This window comes from Onychostruthus taczanowskii, unplaced genomic scaffold (genome assembly GCF_017590055.1).
Source record: "Onychostruthus taczanowskii isolate IOZ18803 unplaced genomic scaffold, ASM1759005v1 scaffold45, whole genome shotgun sequence".
Taxonomy (NCBI): domain Eukaryota; kingdom Metazoa; phylum Chordata; class Aves; order Passeriformes; family Passeridae; genus Onychostruthus; species Onychostruthus taczanowskii.
This window is the reverse complement of record NW_024502014.1, coordinates 871,608-891,956: the sequence shown is the minus strand read 5'-3', so window position 1 is coordinate 891,956 and position 20,349 is coordinate 871,608. Positions and strand designations below refer to the sequence as shown.

Here is a 20,349-nt window from a genome sequence, read left to right as displayed (position 1 = left end):
GACAATAATATGTCAAAGTCAAACCTATATTATTAATGAAGAGGAACATTGTGATTAAGACCATACTGCAATAACATCTGATGGACATCTACCATTACACAAAGTAACAATAAAATATTATAAAGTTTGTAATTCAGCAACCACCTTATTAAAAAATATCTAAATGTACACCAAATAGAAAATAACAAAGTAAATTAAATTCACTTTCTCATATCAAGAGCTTATCCAGCTCAAATAGCAAGATTCTCTAGCCAGGCCTCTGTGAGACTTTCAGCTGTTTTCACAGGTGTAGAGGAAAACACACACTATAAATAGTATGCAAATAAAACAAGGTCAAGACAGTAAACTATCAGTTGATCAGTGGGTTGTTCTGTGTATAACTGATAAAAAGAAGGACAAAACAAGTTATAAAAGCAGCACAAAAAATAACAGAAAACCTGTTTGAGAAAATGTGGGCGCTCTTGGTTCTCATAGGTGCTGCATCTGTTTCTGCTCACCTGCAGGATCTTTCCTTTGATGGGTAAGAACAGACAAGTTTTATATCTGAGATTTCTTCTCCATGATCAAAAGGCTTTCAACTTTTTCAAATCAAATCTTTTTCTCCCCTTACAGACAGAAGGTGTTCCGTGTGATTCCACAGAATGGTGAGCAGGTGGAAACCCTCAATTTCCTTGCCAGCATCATGGAGGTAAAGGACTTGGGGAAGTGGTTATATTGTAGTTGAAAGAAATATTTCTCCTTTTGCTCAAATAACAGATTTTTTTAAATTGTGCTACTTAATTAAAGACCTAATCTTGATTTCTTTCCAAGAAAATCTGGTTTACCTAATCTGAATGCCAAAGTGCCCAGCAGAATTTATTAATAGAATAAATAAATCTTAAATTCTGTATTCAGTGTGAGGTGCTTTCAAGAATGTTCTTTCAGATAAACCATGGAAATTCCAACTACCTGAACTTTTACCATTATAGGCAAAACATTTTCCTCATGTAAATAATCTAAAAATTTATACTCCCAGCAAAATGAATTTTCCTTTGGCCTCTAGTCTCTCATGTTATCTTTCCTTCTCTGACTTTCCTTTTAAGCTTCCTTTCTCTCTAAGCTGCATGTTTCTCACTGACCTTGATGTAGATATATGATGACACAATGACACAATGACAAACAACAAAGACAGCAAATGTGTTTTCAATATTTCCGTTCAGCTTTGATGTTGTAAAATAGCTGTTGGTGAAAAAGACACCATTAGCTGTAGGATGAAAGGATGGTATTTTTAATGAAGTACAGATGTGGAGACCTATTGTCAACAGGCTACTACAGCATGCTGGAACAGTTTTCTGTAGAACAATACACTATTGGAATGATGCTGCCAATACTAAGGAAATTAATATATACCATGCTTGCTTTTAAGTGTGAAGTATCAAAGGATTGCTTGTTTTCTTTTTTTTTAAGAAAAGATCCCTGAACTACCATTGTTATACAAAGCAGTCAGTCAGGACTGATGTAATTGTATATTCTGGAACAATCACCTCATCTGATGACACATAATTCATGAATAACCAGCCCAAATTTCTTTTACCTTCGTGAGATGAAAGGGTGAAAAGGCATCAGGCTGGCAAGTCATCTTTGTTTCCATTGGCCTTCAACAGAACACTAAATTCAGAGGCTTAGATGCTTACTTCAGCAAAAATAAGTGAAGTAGTAATAACACTGTTGTTTGTCCATTTGGAATGAAACATCTTCAAAGGCACAGGTTCCTCATATCAACTTTAGTCATCTCTTTTAAAAGCACTCGTACAGACAACAGTCTTTTTCAGCTGATTTATGTAAAATATTCACACAGTTCACCCCTGATATTGAGTTAATTTCTCTCTAACATTTGTAGGCAAAAACCTGAGCAAAAAAATGAAAGAAGCTGTAAAAATGAAAGGTGTAAATATAGTTATAATATTCACAATTCTGTAAGAATGCAGATGCTGGAGAATTCTTGACATTTGTGAAATTGTCACTGTCATCTCCAGAATTCTGCGATAAAAAATGCAGGGCCTAAGAAAATCTTAATCAATTTCCAGTTAAAATTTAGGTTGATACTTGTGGCAAGCAATACTGAATCAGTGCAATAGGATAGGCATGAAATTCAGTATATTAATCACAGCCCCACCAGCACACACACACCAATCTAAAAAATCACAGCCACACATATGTATTTATTTGTTTATGTCTTCAATTGCTCTTCTTTCAGGTTGACTTTTGGCAGCCGGACTCTGTCACACTGGTAAGGCCAAAAATGCAAGTTGATTTCCGAGTTGAAGCTGAGAAGTCTTTTAAGGTTGAAGATCTTTTGAAAGAAAGTGGAATGGAGTATCAGTAAGTATGTTCTGACTACTGTACTTTGAATAGAAGGGGACTAAACATCATGGAGGATGTATTTGAGCTTTTCATATTGGTCAACTGATTTTCATGTTACAAACTTCATCCCTCCTATGGATGCCTTTACTGGTTCAGCTTTCCTATGACAGTTCAAATGGACTGTAACTACTCTGAATTGACAGGGTGAAATGAAATGTTGATAGAGGCAAGAGACAGGAAGCAGAGATGCAGTACCAGAAATTTCCCTGAGGTGAAAGCTCACTGCAGTACAAAAGGCTGGAGTATGAATAGCAATAGAAATATTTCCTACTACAGAAAAAATGCAGCAAAGGTCTAGAAAGAGCCAGAAAATACACTGGATGAGGGAAATGGACAGGGAACTACAGCCAGAAAATAAAATGGTGAGCCCCAAGGGGACTGGGGACCATGATCGGGTCCCACTGAGTTGCAGAACAATAGCTAGAGGGCCAAAAAAACCCAACAGGTGACAGACAGAAGACAGCTGCCAGGTGAAAGGCCAAAGAAGCATGGAAAACATACCCAGGACAGCCTTGGGCTGACAGAAGTCACATAGCAGATCCATGGCAAGGATGTCTGCAGAGTGAGCTGACCAAATATGACTGCAGCACAAGTGGAGCAAACAGAGCCCACTGCCACATTACACACCACTGGGAACAAAAGCTCTGTAGTGAGGAGCACTAATGGAAGAATAAGGAGCATGAGGAGTTGCCTGATCCTGTTCTTCACTTCATACCTTCCAATCACTGTGCAAGCATTAACTCAGGAAGAGAAACTGACTTTGAGGTGGAGTGGAGTGGTGTTGTCTGTCTTCATTTCTCCTTTCACTCCACTTAATAGCTTTGCCCAACTTCATTATCAGGCTTCTTTGATGTGTAAAGTATAGTCTGTCAACATCATGTACTCAGACACTGAAAGTCGGTAGTGTTTGATCAAGTTTTTATTATTTCATTTAGCTAAGTGTAGAGTTTTTGTCTCTCAGCCCCACTGTTTTTTTCTACTAGACCAAACTCTTTCACTGGACATCACACAGTTCTCAGGATAATTTTTATGACCTGCTAAATTCCAAGTTAATTCATCACTAAATTTACTGGCCTCACACCAACTGTCTCTGATCTGGATGCCTCTGCAGGAACAGCACCTAAAAACACTCTAGAATAAATGGTTTTCAATAATCCCACAGTGCACATACAGCACAGGAATCCCGTTTCAGTGGAATTTCCTCTTTAGCAAAGGAGTTACTCTACACGTGTTATTTTCCTGTAACATTCATGAACTTCTTCAGGTCCATGCACAAATCTTTTGATTGCAACAAAAGGCCAGAATGTCTGGAAGCTGTCCCTGACTAACTTGAGTGGATCGTCCTTGTGACAACCCAAGCTGTTAGAATCCTTTTGAAGTGCAGCTGCAGTGCCGTGACATCATGTCACTTGCAATGTTTGTTCTGAAGGCTGCTGGTGCCTCACAAACTGGCCTCCTGTTCCTCTATCCAAATCACAAATGATCAAGGACATATCCTGGATGAATAAGATTTGTAAGAGTTTTAAGACAGGCCCTGGAAAAACAAGAGGACTTCATTTTTTGATAGCCAAGGTTGAAATATAAGCAAAAGGTCCTCAAGAGCTTGCTCAGTGATAAATTGTGCCTTTTTGTCAGCCCCAGAGAAAAATGAACAGGAGAGATCTAACCAATCCAGACAGGCTGTTGAGGTTTTCTTGCAATTGTGTGTTCTATTTAATAGCTCACCTCACCTGCAATGAAGTAGTTTGGAGGATGGATAATGCCACGTGCAACAGAGCTGTCAAACCACATCTAACTTTTGGAAGCTTGGTTTTACAGAGAATTTCGGCAGGCAAACATCTCTGGGTTGTTGCCTGGTTTTGAAACATTGCTGCAGTTTAACTGTTCTCCAGTGCCAAAAGTTCAAGAAGGCCCTTTTCCTATTGAGGCAGAAGCAGCTGGCAACATAAGATCAACCTAGAGCTCGTTTTGAGACACACTCTGTCTCAGCATTGCCATTTTTCTGAAACCAAACTGTTGCCACCCTGGAGGTTTTTTAATATGGGAGTGAGGCAGCTGCTAATTGGCAGGAGCCTGTTGTTCCCTGGTCCTTCTTGTGGCAAGGTTGAGGTAGGACATAGGTTGAAACCCGAAACTCATATACCTTATTTTCAACCTGCCCACCTTTCCTTTCACAATCTGTGCAGTCCAAATGCTGGGCAGACCTTGAAATATCTTGCTTTCCTGCTGGATTGCTGTGTTTCTCTTCACACTTTTCATGGTGCCTTCCTGCAGAGTTCTGATTGACAACCTGCAGACTGCACTGGATGCCCAGTTTGACAGCCAAGCTCGTAGTGCCAGCCACAGCTATGTCAAGTACAACAACTGGGACACGGTAAAGTCTAGAATTTACCACACTATCAGCTTGGTACCTTAGCTTCTGTAGTCAAAGTGCTTCCAGCCTTCTTCCCTTTTCCTCTCCTGCTCCATCCATTGACATGCCTCCAAACTCTCCTTGCTCTTCATTACTGAGCTAGTTTGTGTAACCTATTATTATTTCCTCTACTTTTCTTCCAATGCTGCAAAGAACCTCTGATAGAAATCCAATGACCAGGCTGAGATGTTTCACTATTAATTTTCTTTCCTTTTCACTACTTCTCCCATCTCCTCTGCTAAACAACTTGATTCCATTCCCGCCTAAGTTCTAGCTCTTCATGTCCTGTCATAAGACCCCTTCATCTTTTTTTCACAGCCATGCTCATTTTTCCTGGCATGTAATCATGGCCATGTAACTCTTCATATCTTTGCAGTGGCTCCTTGGAAAGCTACAAATTGTATTAACTATTAGGCCACATTAGATGCTCAGAAAGACTGTTCTGGCTTGAAATCTGCAAATTAATCAGTCTGGGCCTGAGGAACAGAGATTTAGATTTAACCTCTTTATTAAACAGATTGCTGCTTGGACTGCTGATATTGCTGCTCAGAACCCAGACCTTGTCTCTCGTAGTGTAATTGGGAAAACATATGAAGGACGGCCAATGTACCTTCTCAAAGTAAGTGCCTTGATTTCTTCTTTTCCTCTATTTACAGTAATATATCATTCAAACATACAAGATAAACTTTTAGAGACACTGCAGGAAATAAATCAACAATGCAGATTAATCAAATAATTAGGGGAAGCTTGTCAACATTAATAAAAATTAAATTATTAAGAATATTTTTTTAGCTTGAATATCATGGTCAGGTACAGTTGGGAGCTCTCCACAGATTTCCATTTTAAACAAGGAATGCCATATTTGTATAAAGTTTGACTTTTTAGGTCAGCAAGCTGACTACCTTGTTCTTCATACAATTTATTTTAATCAAGCTCTGGGGTGTTGTTTTGTTGGGTATTTTTTTCCTAGATGGGAAAAAGTGGTGCAAATAAGAAGGCCATCTTTATGGATTGTGGTTTCCATGCAAGAGAGTGGATCAGCCCTGCTTTCTGCCAGTGGTTTGTCAAAGAGGTCAGTAAGCTTAATGATGAAACAGTATTTTACAAAACCTATGTTTAAGAAAATCTTAAATGAGCAGCAAGAGCTTAGGCCACTGCCTTTTTCCCTCTAAATATGTGTCTGCTCATGCCTTCTTCTCACCTCAGAGGGTTAAGGTGTAACTACTTAAACCAGATCTTTGTGCTTGGACCTGTAATCTTCCAGCAGCTTAAGACAACCTCAAATGTGTCTAAGAGGTACTGGCAACTACAACGGTTGCTCAGTTTGTAAATTCTTTTTGCACCTGTAGTCAGAGAAAGGTGAAAGAAAAGCAAATAGCTCTAGTAACACTACAAACATAGCCATGCTCTGCACACAAACATCAGGAATAAGAAAATGCAAGGGCACATCAGAAGGCACTGAATGCACTTCAGAACAGCTGACTTGCTACACTGCCAGGTGGTGGATTCCTTGCAACCAGCTTTATTCAGTAAGGCAACAGAGAGGATGGAAACCTGCCCTCAGCTCAGCACTGAGGAAACGTACCCAAGAAAGGAGGAAGACTGTAAATGAAGCTCCCTAAGCTCCACTCAGGAAGAGGCAAATGCATATACATCCCTTTGAGCTGCCACCTCAGGCTGTATAGAAAGGTGCTAAATATGAAACCATATTGAAGGAAGAGCTGCACAGGTGAAATTAGCTTCACTTCAGCTGGGATACTTTAGGTCTTGAATTAAACAATTTTATGCCCTTTATATTTTCTTTCTCACTACGAATATAAAGAAGGTGGGTGTTATCAAATACTTCACTGCCATCATCATAGGTACATTACCTGTATATTATATACCTGAGACAGGTATACTACCTCTCAGATGGAGCAATTTAGCAGAGCAACTTACTGACAGAATCTCAAATGTTGTAATAACTTCTGTTGGAAGACTAAGAAAAAAACACCAACAAAATCAACCAAACAAACAAATAAAACCACACCAGAAGCAGCAGCTGGAATCTAAAACCCAAGACAATGAAAGCCTATCTACACGAGCCAGCCATGCTGGCAGAGGCCTTGGTGGCAAGTATAATCTCAGTCTTATCAGACAGGCATGCGGTTTTGTGTAGGGAGCAGTGGAAATTGGAAGTGACATTTTGGTGGAGTCAATGGGAATATGATTTCATTAGTGCCTAATAAGGCTGCAGACAGTATGTGGTACCATTTTTCTCTCAGCAATTCACGTCACTGCAGCTGTCATTTTCACTGTCTGGTCACTTAATTCATGGATGTACCTGACACCAGCAGTGCCTCTGCTCAGTGAGTCCATAGGCAGAAGTGCTTTAAAAGAGCAGATCTCTGAGCATCATCAGAATTTCACTTGGGATTGCTTCTAGACATAAAAGTAAAAAAAAAAAAAAAATAGAGAAAAACATGAGCAAGGTGGATTGTTATAGGTATCTCAAAAGAGAAACTGAAACAACAACAAAAAACCAAAACAAGCATAAAATAAAACCCAGGAAAAATTATTTCAAGTGATCTGAAACTGCTTTTCTACATTTTATATCCCACCCTCCTACTTGTCAGTTACAGGACAAAAAATGCCTTTTTCCATTGCATTGCCCTGTGTTGCCCTTTATGGCTGTGTAAACAAAACATGGGTACAACACACTTAGACCAAATTTCCATGATCATTGTATGTTCTCTCAACACTGATATGAATCTGTGAACAAGCATAGCAAGTGCCAGACCATAATCAGGATATAGAGGATATTGCAGGAGTTCCTGCTTGTTATTCAATATCTGTCTGGAAAAGTGCAGAGAAAAATCTGTCGCCCTATGAATAAATGCATCCATAGAATTATGATTGGAAATGTGTTAGGATGCCACTTAGAAATATTCTCTATTATTCTGGTTGTTGATAAAATTTCTGCACAACAGATACAAAAAATGGAAATAATGATTTCTCATTCTCACTTAAATTAAACTCAAACCTTTAAGGTGTTAGGATGTAGGAATATACATGGACAGCAATATTGTTCTGCCTGTAATCAAGAAGCTAGTAGATGGAAATCTCTTTCCAGTGCTTTATTATTCTGTTCAACATCAACATTCCTTCATCTTATGATTTATCTAGCAGTATAAGATGGTTTTCTAACAGCAGTGTGGTTTGAGTCAGTGCAAATCTAAGCACACATCAGAACACAGGGGTGCCATCTCATGTGGTGGAGTGACCTGGATGAGTTTTTCTACCACATTCATTAATTCCTGCCCCAGAGCCAGGCCTTTGCATACACACAGGAGATATACATCTGTGAAGACATCATCAGCTTTTTCTACTTTTCTCCAAGTAGGCTGTGGAGACCTACGGAAAAGATACTGTCATGACCACACTTCTGGACAAGATGGACTTCTATGTTCTGCCTGTTCTTAACATTGATGGTTACGTTTACACTTGGACAAAGGTAAGTACATTGTTCTTTCTTATTGTTGGAAAAGTCAACTGTCAGAACTTACATTAAGTTTTCATCTGTGATTCTGTTATAGGACCGCATGTGGAGAAAGACACGCTCTAAAAATGCTGGGACCAGCTGCATTGGGACAGATCCCAACAGGAATTTTGATGCTGGCTGGTGCAGTAAGTGTCTCCTAAAAAGAGTTGCAAGTAATTACACACGAGTGCAATAACCAATATACTTAACTATTGGATTTCCCCTACCTAATGGTCCAGCTTCAGCCTGAGTGAAGCATTGTGGATTAGCTTGTGTTTAGTTTTTAAAGCAGTTTTGGGAAAAATAGCCAAACTTTGGCTACTAGCATCATCAGCATGGTCACTTCTATGAACATATCTGCACACACACATGCATATATATACACACATGTATACACGTATATACATATAGACATACACACAGCTATGAATTCAGAACAGAAACAAAAGGAGCTTGCTTTCATTAAAAGCAGTCTCTTTTGAGTAGTTTACACTTTGTTACATAGAAGTGCCTTAGAAATGGAGAAGGAGAGGACTGTTAAGTACTGAAACAAATTAATATCCCAAAACATTCCCATAATATAGATCTTTACATCCATATTCATGTTCTTCCAACTATGTACACTGTAAAGGCCATATTTATTCACTGCATCTTAACTATGCCATAAAATATCCCCTCCTGTGATGTGGCATATGTATTAGCAGGATTTCCAAGGCTTACCTACAAACATGGTATAACATGACTCTCCTGATAATCTGCTTCTTCATTAAGTACTCCTTAAATTCACCTTTCTTCTCAGCTCTTGGGGCCTCAGACTACCCCTGTGATTCCACTTACTGTGGCTCTGCACCTGAGTCCGAAAAGGAGACCAAGGCTTTGGCTGATTTTATTCGTGAACATCTTTCTACAATCAAGGCATACCTGACAATTCACTCCTATTCCCAGCTGCTACTGTTTCCTTATTCATACACTTACAATTTGCCATCGAATTACCAGGAACTGGTAAGTCTCTTTGTCGTTTTGACCTTATGAAAAGAATAAGCAAAAATCATCGCTTGCTATTTAGGTACCTTTAACTTCAAGCAGTTTCTTTAATACCTGGAAAGAATCCATATTGCCAGTTTTTTAAAATATTTTAGTCTTAGCAAGGACAAGGGAAACCAATACGGTTTCAAGATAGCTGAAGCACAGGATGAACTTCAGAGCCTTATTTAATTTCCACACACACAGTGAATTTAACACAATAGCAGTTCTGTCTTCCAGTCATGCCATCCAGAAATCCACTCTGCTGTGCAGCACTGCCTCATGCTAACTCCAGAGGCTGCTGTATGTGTACCCGTAATATTTTACACAAAAACACTATGGCCTGTAAACCAAGGTAGAGGCTTGACAATTGTAATAACTATGAAATAACTCAACTGGTATCAACAGCAAGCAAGGATCTCTACCACTTTCTACTGAACCTTAGTTCTCATCGAAGTAAAGTCAATGAGGCAGTTCTTGACTAAAGTATAATTGAAAACAGATACAAAAGACATAAAAAGTTTCAGTTTTGAGGCCTTTTCCAAGAGGCCCGAATTCAAACACAGACATTTTCTTTAGAGGAGAGGATGAATGCGGTATTTTAAAGGACAGTTCCTCTTTTATCAATTCCAGAGGAAAGCCACACTCTAATGCCATTTAAGAGAGATTTTTTTTTTTATCCTTAAAAACAGATAGAGAGTTTATAACTATTAAATGTGTATAAAAACCGTAAACATTTCATAGGCCAAGAATCAACAATCATGAATAATAAAATTACTTCAGTTCTCTGACATATTAGCAATTAGAATCTGTTGGCAGGGAAAACAGCACAGCAAGACAAAACAAACACATTTTGATTCCCCCTCTTTCCTCGATGCTGCCAAAAGTCCAAGGCAACAACAATGTGTGTTGCTGAGCCGTGCAGGTTTGACAGATTTATGAATGCTCCCAAATACGTGTCTTGGTTCTGAACACAAATACAAACTCGGGCCAAGAGTGAAGTTTCTTGTTAGATTTTTTTAAAGTCTAAAAGAGAAGATTAAATTAAAATGAAGACTTCATTTTCTTACTTTATATTCCAGGAATTTTGCAATTGAAATTATTTCAGGGAGTGGTAGCAACATCTTGCCTTCATAGTTTACAAAAGCTTCATAATTCACACATTATCATTCAGTCTAAAGGAACAAATAGACTTGAAGCTGTTTTGTTGTCAAAATCAGAAAGTTCTTATTTGTGAAAAATTTGCATGAAATTCTGTCCCCATTTTTTGAATGAAGAGCAAATGTGATGAAATGTAACTAAAAGTACAGTGTGTTTCTCACAGTATTAAACAGAGAAAGTACACTGACAACTCATTACTAAAGCAATCCTTAGAAGCAAGAAAGAACCTATCTTCTTTCCTAGGTTTTAAAATTCTTAAATTAAAATTTTATATTGTCACTGTCCTGTTCTAATTCACAGTAAAATTTAAACTCCCTTTTCCTGCCATAGAAGACAATTCTGCTGCTACAGAGCATAAAAACTGAATTGCTCAGGAATACAGGAAATACATTCCTCTTCAGCCATTTGATTTCACTTTTTATATTAGTCTTTCCAATATCACTTTATCCTATATTTTAAATCAGTCACACTAGTACCAGATGGAGTTCCATTATATTCTTCACAGAGCAACTGCAAATCTCACCACCATGACAAGGTGACTTTATGAGTGCTTTTTACCTCTTAATTGAGGGAAATTAAGAGACAGTAGGATCCTAGAGGTGTTCAACCTGTGCAGTATCTGATTTTTACATGGGAAGACTTGTTGCCAAAAGTCCTTTTGGACAATGAGACCAGAGTATCACCCAATCAACATTACCTGTAGTTGAGATAATTAAACAAGAAAGGACCTTATGCACTCCAATGTGAGTGAATAAAATAGAAAAATTGACTTCCACAGGCTGTGGGTCAGATTCACAAGTGCAGCTTTTTGGGTTAGTTCAAATAACTCAGATACATTCATTTAAGCCATGACTAAAGAAAATTTAACATTTTCAATCAACAACTGCACTTGCTTGAGACAAGATAGCTACAAAAAGAGGAATTACTTTATATGACAATTGCTGTGTTTAATGTCTAAAAGTTCTGTCTAAATTTACAATTTGGAGAAATGCAGAAGAATGAGAGTCTTAACTTTTAATAGCTATTGTTTGGGCAAATAAAATATTCATAAATCATTTTTTAAATGAAGAAGCAAAATTTATAGTGCCATTATCTTATCTTAGATGTTATTTTTACCCTGACAGATCTAATAAATTAAAGGAAATATAGCTGCAATTTCTTATCTCTTTCACTGAGCAACTGGACATGTGTTTAAACAAAACCTCACATGTCTGCTTCTCATTAATAGCATTTTGTTCCATTGGATTTAATTAAAGGTAACATAATACCATGGGGCTTATGTTGCATTCCAGAGTCCAAGATACAGAAGGGTGCAAAAATTGAGTAATCTGAGATTAAGGACACTAGGTCTGCAGAAGAGAAAGGTCCAGAGAATGCCTGTACCTTCCTTCCCTGAACATGTAGTGAACAGTGTGTCCTTGGGGCTCAAAAGACCTTTTCTTTTTACAGCCTCAAGAAATCACCAGAAGGTCTAAAACTGCTTTGGTTTGTCAGATAGAACAGGACACTCAGAGAACCTCTTTAAGTTCCACTGCATTGTTCAGCAAATCAGAACAACTCAAAGTTATTTAACTGACCTCAAGCCGGGGATTAGAACTATCATTCAACCATGCCTGGTCTTGGGGTGTAAAATGCGATGAAAGTCACGTATGTCCTTTCCTTCCCACAACCTCCCCCTCTTCCCCTGAGATGCAAGAGGATCTGTGAGGTTATAAATCCCACAACTCACAAGGATTTTCCCCAAATTTGCCTCCCTTTATTCAGGGTTGTTGTTTTGTGCCCCTAACCTAGGAGTTGCACAAAATTTCCACTGTTATCCAAACAACAAAAAATAAAAACACCCAAGATAGGAAAATCTAGGTCAGGAATTTCTCAGAAGTTACACAATATTCTTGTGATGACACCCCTAAAGAAATATGTCCTCCTTTTGGAGACTCACATTTGGTCTGCTTTGCAATCCTCTTGGCTCATTCTTTACTATACCCTGACGTATTGCCCTGAACACAGAATACACACTTGAATCCCTCTCCTACAGAGAACAGAAGCATTAGCTTTTCACAATAACAAAATATGTTTGGCAAGACCAGTATCTCTCCACACCCCAAAAAGACTACTTTCATCTTTATTTTACTATTCACATTTTGTCCTCTTGCAAAAAAGAACTATGTATTTAATCAGTCTTTTCATAAACAGTTCAGCCCATATTTTTTAATCACTTCATATATCTGCCTTAGCCTCCCATTAGGCTTTCCTCATTTTCAGCAGACAAATCTAGCTTTATCAGTTCTTGTTTCTTTTTCAATTGGCTCTGAACTGTAGTTTGAGAGAGCAGAGGAATGTGTATCCTGCCCTTCCTTCCTTCCTTCCCAGTTCAATTCCATCTCTCAGTTAAACTCAGCACCAAATACATGTGTGCATCCAGCTCATACTCACTTATCAGATTAATGCAGGTATGTTATTACAGTTTCACAGGCTGCAGAACATTACATTCATTTATAACCCAAGATAATTCCAGTCTGTGTTACTTGAATGCACACTGGCTGCATGGGTTGTTGTTTCAACTCACCAAAATTAACCATCCATATTGGGTTGGTCTAGCATTTCACTTCCTCTTGAGCGCTTAAAATAGGACATACTAAAAAGTATTTCAGAGATATACCCAGAGTCTGTGCAGCCTGCAAGAGTGAATTTCAAATATATAGCATGACTGTGAGTATCAGTCTGATTATTTAACTTAATGCCTAGTTGTGAAGTCCTGAATATGCTTTAAACATATGAAGATCCATGGGTAAGAATTGTTGGATAGCAAAAATCCTACATCTAAGAGACGCAGACAAGCCCACGAGGAGCTGCAATCTGCTGCTGTTGTATCTGCGCTATTGCACAGATTGTATTACTATGATTGTACTACTTGTTACATTAAATATTGTTAAAGTCATCTGGGAAGCACAACAAACAGGAATGTGGGCAGCAAAGCAGTAGTTGAAATTTGCTTCACAGCTCTTCCACAAGAGTTTACCACAAAATAACTGCTCTGTACTGGCAGTCTTACAATTGTGAAAAGGATGTGTTTAGTAGCAGCATCTTGCAGATGAAGTTGATGTGTGAATCTCGCTGATAGACAAGAGTCTCTAAGAGGTGTAGGGCCCAACTGAGTTGCAGTGGAAACCCTCTCACCAGGGACTAATTTCTTAAACACTGTAGAAACTGTCACATAGAAACAGGCTTGTAAAGAAAAAAAAAATCATTCTACTGAAGTCCTCACTGGCTGGATTCCCTGGGCTTTTGGAGCAAAAGAGACACAACAGAACAGTGAACTAAATTACACATCATCATGGACCCTTGAGGAGGGAGTCTGTTTTTACTGGCAAAACAAGAAGGCTCAGAAGTTTCAATTCGCTTGGCTAAAGCTAACAGCAAATCCACATTTTCAGCCTTTCATTGCAAAGTTGAGGGTCCCTTTACTTAATAAGTAAAGCATGAAAGACTGATGTGAAGGAAAAATACAGTTTTCAGCCTTGGGCAAATCAGTTGGCGGTCCAGTGAGGGAAGAGAGCAAGGGGTCTAGTCAAGCAGTGAAAAGGCTTCTCCAGACCACTCTCAGATTGAGAGGACAAAGGGAGTTGTCCACAAACAGCAGCTGCATATAAACATCTGTAGAGTGTTTCTAAATGGTCACAGTTTGCTGGCAAATCCACCCTGATGATACAAGAGTAAAATGAGGGAGATGCGATGCTCCCCTAAAAATTACCTATTAACACACAAAATATGCTTAGTCTGATAATTTATCTTGCTAGTTCAAACTTCCAATGTGGTGAGAAAGAGACGCCAGTACCACATCTTTCATTAAAAGCTAATAACTGAAAAAACCTAGGTTTGAAAGTTGTTAATTACGTAAGATAATGACAACTGAGAACACAACTCTGCTGTCTCCCTGACTCATGCACTCTGTACACAGATAAGTGAAATATTGGTAATTGCAGTGTAAACACAGATGGGTGATGAGCACAGGAACTGCTGCTTTCTGCTGAAATGACCAGCTCTGAGAGCTCAGCTGGGAGTCAGAAGCTGAAAAGCCATTTCTGCCCCCAGTTACAAGGTATTACTCTGGAGTTATTTCTTCGACTGCAGGGCACCACTTTTTTCTCTGCTACTATAAATTTCAGCAACATTTTCCTTGCAAAAGAGGGATTCTTAACAGTATAAAACCCCAAACAAACAAACTCCAAACAAACCACAACAATTCAGTTAAGCCCATTACGTCAAGAGATGTAGAAAATCATTGAACAACAAAAAGTATCCTCAAAGGTCAAAAGGAAAACAGTGTTTCTCCTTGCTGGTGTACTCCAAGTAAGTTCCAGGCTTGAAAACCCAAACTACTTTTCACCCTTTTGGAAAATTTTGGGCACTATTTATATACCTCTGTATTGACCTCCCTATTATTTCCTTCTTATGGATTGCTTTGAGTAATTGAACTATTTTGAAAAAACAACCAAACACATTTTCCTCATATTTTGTATTTATACTCACAAGTATTTACTTAATACATATTATTCCTGCTGATTTATATTATATTATTAACAAATTACATTAGTTCATATAAAGTTGAAATTTATTTTTCTACCTTTAGGTTTTGGACTGCAAATCTATTAAGAAAGTAAATGTTAGAGAGTCACTTAAAGGAAAACAAAAATATATCAAAACTTCTGATAAAGCTTCATTTCATGATGATGTCATAAATGCTTAGGGACATTTTTCACTTAGACAGGGTCATTTAAAATACCACCTTTATCTCCAATCTGGAGAGATTGAGGAAGCTGTTTATTTGGATTCTAGGCCCTAAACAGCTGGAAATCTCAACTGCTCTTTCTACAAATTCTGTTTTTTACAACTTCCTGGCCAACAATAAAAAATCCCTCAGGTAAAAAGATTTCCTGACATACTTTTTCCGGTATGTGTTCTGGTATGATTTAAAGCCATCATTTGTCTGCTGGGTGGAACAAATGCCCTGGGTCAAACAGCCCCACAGAGCAGCTCTGCTGTTCTATTGTCCCTACTTTAGTTAATAAAGAGAGCAAATACCAGCTACCAACAGGTCTGCATATTGAACCAGACAATCTTTCCAAATTTTATTTCCACTTTGCATATATTTGAAGAGAGGAAGAATCAGTTTACATTTAAAAATTCATTTTCTATTGAGAGATTTGACTCAATCTCAGCTGCTGATTAAATGTGTACATTATAAACAACACATGGCTGAAGAAAACATGGCATCACTAGCAGATAGCAGACTCCAACCTCTACAAGTCCCTCAACATGTGTTAAAAATTATTATGGATTTTAGAAAAATCTTTATTGAGGGATTAAAAAAGAGAGGAAAAAACCCAAACCAAACTAAACAAAAAAGAAGATCACAGGAGAGAGCTCAGCTATTCCAATTTCTCTGGATCCAAGATTGTGAAATGCAGAGCAACAACATACTTCCTTGCAATTGCTTGTCTTTGTGTGACAGAGAGGCCAGAAACCAAACCCCACGTTCAAGCAGTCAGTGTTATAGGTGAAAAGACAAGCTTCAAGTATTTTTTGGTTTGTTTTGTTTAAATATCCTTCATATGCTAAAGGACCACAAATTTCTAGAGCAAACTCCCATAATTCTAAAATGTTCAAAATCAAATATTTGGGAATGGGGAAACACTTGCAATTCTGCTAGAGTAAGCTGCCAGTGAAAATGCAAACATGTTGTGATGTTGTTTTTTAGCAGCTGAGAAAGTTCTCTCAGTTAACTAAAATTTTCTAAATACACGGTCCAATATGTCATTTTGAGTAAATCAGAAGAACATTTAAGCATAAGGATGAACAGAGAATATTTTACAATATATCTTCTACTGGGATGTAAGCCAGAGTGTAACCTACAGAGAAGGAAAGGGCTTGAGGAAATTCCTGGAATAGTAAGCCATTCAGCTGCAAGCTATAAAGAAATATATGGCAACCCATTGCTTATACTGAACATATGCTTTCAAAAATCATTCATATTTATCATCTGTTAGTAATAGTTTTCATGTTTTATTACCAACATGTTGTATAATGAAGAATTGGAAAAGCCACACGTTCCAAAGAAAAGTCTGTAATTTTCCTTAATGCAAACATACAAAACTTCATAGTACTATTGATGGGCCTGATCCAACCCTCGCTGAATCAGTGGGAGTTGAATGAGTCCCTCTGTGCACAGGAAATGAATTGAAATTAATGAGACTACATATGGTTTCAGGGTAATTTATGCCTTTTTTGGCTGTTAATATTTATAAGACCTTAATCTGCTTCCACTTGTATCAATGTTCAACTCCCCTGACTGAGCAGACTCGACTCTGAATGTATAGCTGAATGAACAGAAGGAAAAGAAAGGTTATTGTATGTTTGCAATTTACTGTACCAAGTTATTACCATTCTCTAAGATTCTCTTATCTCTAAGTAAGTTTCCTTATTTAGTTTTAACCTTGTACAAGCTTCTTCTAAGTCTACAAAGTGCTGTTACTTCTTGTCCCCTTATCTGTCCAAACCCCCCTGGACTGTGCACCAGCCTGCAACAGACCATACACAGACTGGACCACACTCCATCAAACCTTTGAAAATAAGTTCTTTGCTGACAAGCTCTTTTCACAGCACCAGGACAAGCTGGGCCTTGTCAGCTACTGACACCTAGTCACACTGAGAGGTCAACAACAGTTTTCTAATAAAAGCTTCTCCAGCATGGCTTTCAAGTTTATACAACAGTGGAATTGATTTAAAAAAAAAAAGAAAGCTTCTGAAAATCTGTATTTGTCATTCTTCTTTTCTTACAGAATTCCATAGTTAGAGCTGCTTCCAAAGAGCTGGCCAGTTTGTACAACACTAAATATACATACGGTCCAGGAGCAACAACAATCTGTAAGTATTGACCTAAATATACTGACCATCTATATTAAGTACTACTTGGACCATAAAATGCAGTTTTCTAGAGATTCTTGTTCCTCTTTCTAAGTAGTCCCCTTCTTCCTTCACATGCATTTATGAAGAGGCATATATGGGATCTGTCATTTCTAAATTATGGGATGATTTTTTCCCCAGGGATCCCAGGAAGTGTGTGACCCCCTGGAAAGTCAAGTGATGTAGCAAAATGTTTATGAATTCACATGCATAGCATGAATTCCTAAATCATACACAGCTTAGATTTAAACATAAAAACCTTGACCTGAGATTTTCTGCATTTCCAAGTCAAAGATGACGTGAGTCCTCTGATTCCACTGTTTCATGTGAATCCTTCAACCACTCTAGCAACACCAATTTCTTTTACTTCGCATTACATTCTGAGACACATACTAATTACAATCCTATTTGTAATTTGTAATGACTAATTATTCTACCCTTCTTGGGAACTCAGCTGTGGATATGGCCTTTGCAGTGCCAAAAGCCAAGTCGAGGTTATCTCAATATCTCCCATATTTAAGATCTCTTAATTTACTTAAATATGGAAGCTAATTTCTCTTGCATGTTTCTCCTTCCTCAAATAGTTAAACACCCCCTCCCAAACATTTTTTGAAAAGTTTCTTCCAATTTTTATAATATTTTTGGAGACTCTTCCTTTAGAAAAGGCCATTTTGCAGGCTCCTTCCTTAGCAAAAGAGACTGTTTTTATCATAGCAGCTATTGAAAAGGGAGGGTACTATTAGTGCAGCAGAAAATGATGGAGCTGAAATCCCAGATATGCAATTCTTTCCCATCTCTGTGAACTTCAAAAAGCCACTCAGTGAGAGGGCATTTGCTTCTTATAGCAGGTGTTTCTAAACACCCCATGCAACCATGCCATTCTCCTGCTCCTTAGACATTTCTCCCATGGTTTCCCCACAATACTGACAAGGAGGGAGCAGTTTAGCTTGTTTACATTTACTTGCACAAATCAGATGGAACAAAGCTCATAAAAGGTCAAAAATCACAGCAGCTTTCCCATGAGCAGGATAAATCAATCAATTCACCGAATATTTCTTTTTATCTGTCCTTTCTGCATTCCTGAGTATGTGACTTGACTCCAAAGTATTTGCCATTTGATGTGTAGCCACTCTTTTCCGGTTAAGTTTTATTTAATTTCTTTACCAACAGACCCTGCTGCAGGGGGCTCTGATGACTGGGCTTATGACCAAGGCATCAAGTACTCTTTCACTTTCGAGCTCCGGGACACCGGGAGATATGGTTTCCTTCTCCCTGAATCTCAGATAAAGCCAACCTGTGAAGAGACTCTCCTTGCTGTTAAATATATTGCCAACTATGTCCTTGAGCACTTGTATTAGAATGGAGTTTTAGAAATTATTAAAGTAGGCTTTATGCAAAGATGCCTTCCTTTTTTTCGTCCCTAAAAAATACTTTTTTATTGCTCTATACTTAATGTTCTTAAGTCATATTCTCAGTCCATTACAGGTCACTAGAACTACAAGTTTTTCAAGAGAAATTTTAGAAATTCAAGAGAAATAAAATGTTTTTACTAAGGCAACTGGCATAGTTGGGGGGGTTGAAAAAGGAGCACAAGATTAATCAACCTAAGGTAAAGGTCACCTTATTGATTAAAATTATCTTTATTGATTAGAATCATCTTTACACGGAGGAGATGGGCTGAGCATTAGAGCTTATACAGCCTAACTGTTAACCAGAATGAAAAGAACCAAGTGATCCACATGGATGGACTTTCACCCAAACATTCATTGCCTCAATGGCAACAGTAGCAAGGAGAAGCTCACATCACATACTTTTAAAATTATTTATCTGTTATGCGCTCTTGTGAATTTTCTCAAAACCCACTTTGGATCTGTCCCATCACTGAAAAATAATTTGGATCTGCAGTCACTGCTAGTCCAACCTGGATTCTGTTATATAAATAGTAATTACTATTAATGGCCAAAACTTGATATAAATCATGCTACCCTGCATTTAAGGCTCTCATGCTCACTACAGTAGCATCTCCAAAAGTGTTCTCAGAGGCTGGTACTTCCTGGGGCCCCACATGTTCCTACTGTCATGAGTGGAAGAATCATAAACGGCCATAAAGACTAAGTCTGGTGATAAATGAGCAACTGTTTCTTTCAAGAAAAGCTGTAGAGAATTATCCCCTCCCAATCAATTTTCTGTACAGGTAATGTAGGTCTGATTGGGTCAGAGTGAGTGAAAGTGATAAATTGCCACTCGAAATCTTTCCCACAGAGCTGCAGAAAATGTGTTTGGCGTCTATTAATACTGTTTGGAGCTTGGCTAATATGGGACACACTCTGCACAATCATAGGGAAAAACCTTATGTCAACACAGAATCTGGCTGATCTCCCTGCCACTGCCGGAAGCTCTGAACAGAGACTTCCACTGTCCACTGATGGTCCTGGAATTAACCCCATTTCTGGTAGGTCCTTAGCCAATCCACTCAACACAGCCCCAGAAATGCATTTTAAAGAAAATGCTTCTCCAAAGAAAATAATCAAATTCAAGACCTGTCAAAAACTACATGTTCTGCCTTTTTGTCCCTTTTCAGTGGAAGGAAACAGGAAGACAGGGTCCAATTTAAAATTACACTTTCATTTGCATGTATAAGAGAAAGAAAGGCCACACATCCACTAGCCCACCCCAATTAGTCCAGCAGCACTCAGATTAAACAATTCCTCACATGACTGATCCATCTGGTTTTGATTACTGGTGAAACCGAACCCACGTGTGAAAGTAACACATACCAATAAAAAGACATATCATTCTGTTTTGCAAAAGAAGTGGGGGGAAGAATAACCAACGTTACTAAAAATAGCACAGGATGTGAACAGAA

At 38.2% G+C, this 20,349-nt stretch overlaps 1 protein-coding gene across 1 annotated transcript; it reads left to right on the top strand.

Moving 5' to 3' along the window:
• The first annotated feature begins 449 nt into the window (after nt 1-449).
• On the top strand, nt 450-18,841 carry CPB1 (carboxypeptidase B1). The gene is made up of 11 exons (XM_041414385.1): nt 450-520; nt 613-688; nt 2,237-2,361; nt 4,678-4,777; nt 5,334-5,435; nt 5,787-5,888; nt 8,199-8,309; nt 8,392-8,482; nt 9,136-9,338; nt 17,360-17,444; nt 18,654-18,841. The coding sequence occupies exons 1-11, from the start codon at nt 450-452 to the stop codon at nt 18,839-18,841; spliced, it is 1,254 nt and encodes a 417-aa protein (XP_041270319.1).
• Nucleotides 18,842-20,349: the final 1,508 nt, after the last annotated feature.

What these genes read in the sequence shown, in the direction of transcription:
- CPB1 (XM_041414385.1), top strand. Translation starts at nt 450, where the DNA reads ATGTGGGCGCTCTTGGTTCTCATAGGTGCTGCATCTGTTTCTGCTCAC. An exon ending in TCCTTGCCAGCATCATGGAG is followed by an intron (nt 689 to 2,236) that starts GTAAAGGACTTG and finishes CTCTTCTTTCAG; the next exon opens with GTTGACTTTTGGCAGCCGGA. An exon ending in GGCCAATGTACCTTCTCAAA is followed by an intron (nt 5,436 to 5,786) that starts GTAAGTGCCTTG and finishes TTTTTTTCCTAG; the next exon opens with ATGGGAAAAAGTGGTGCAAA.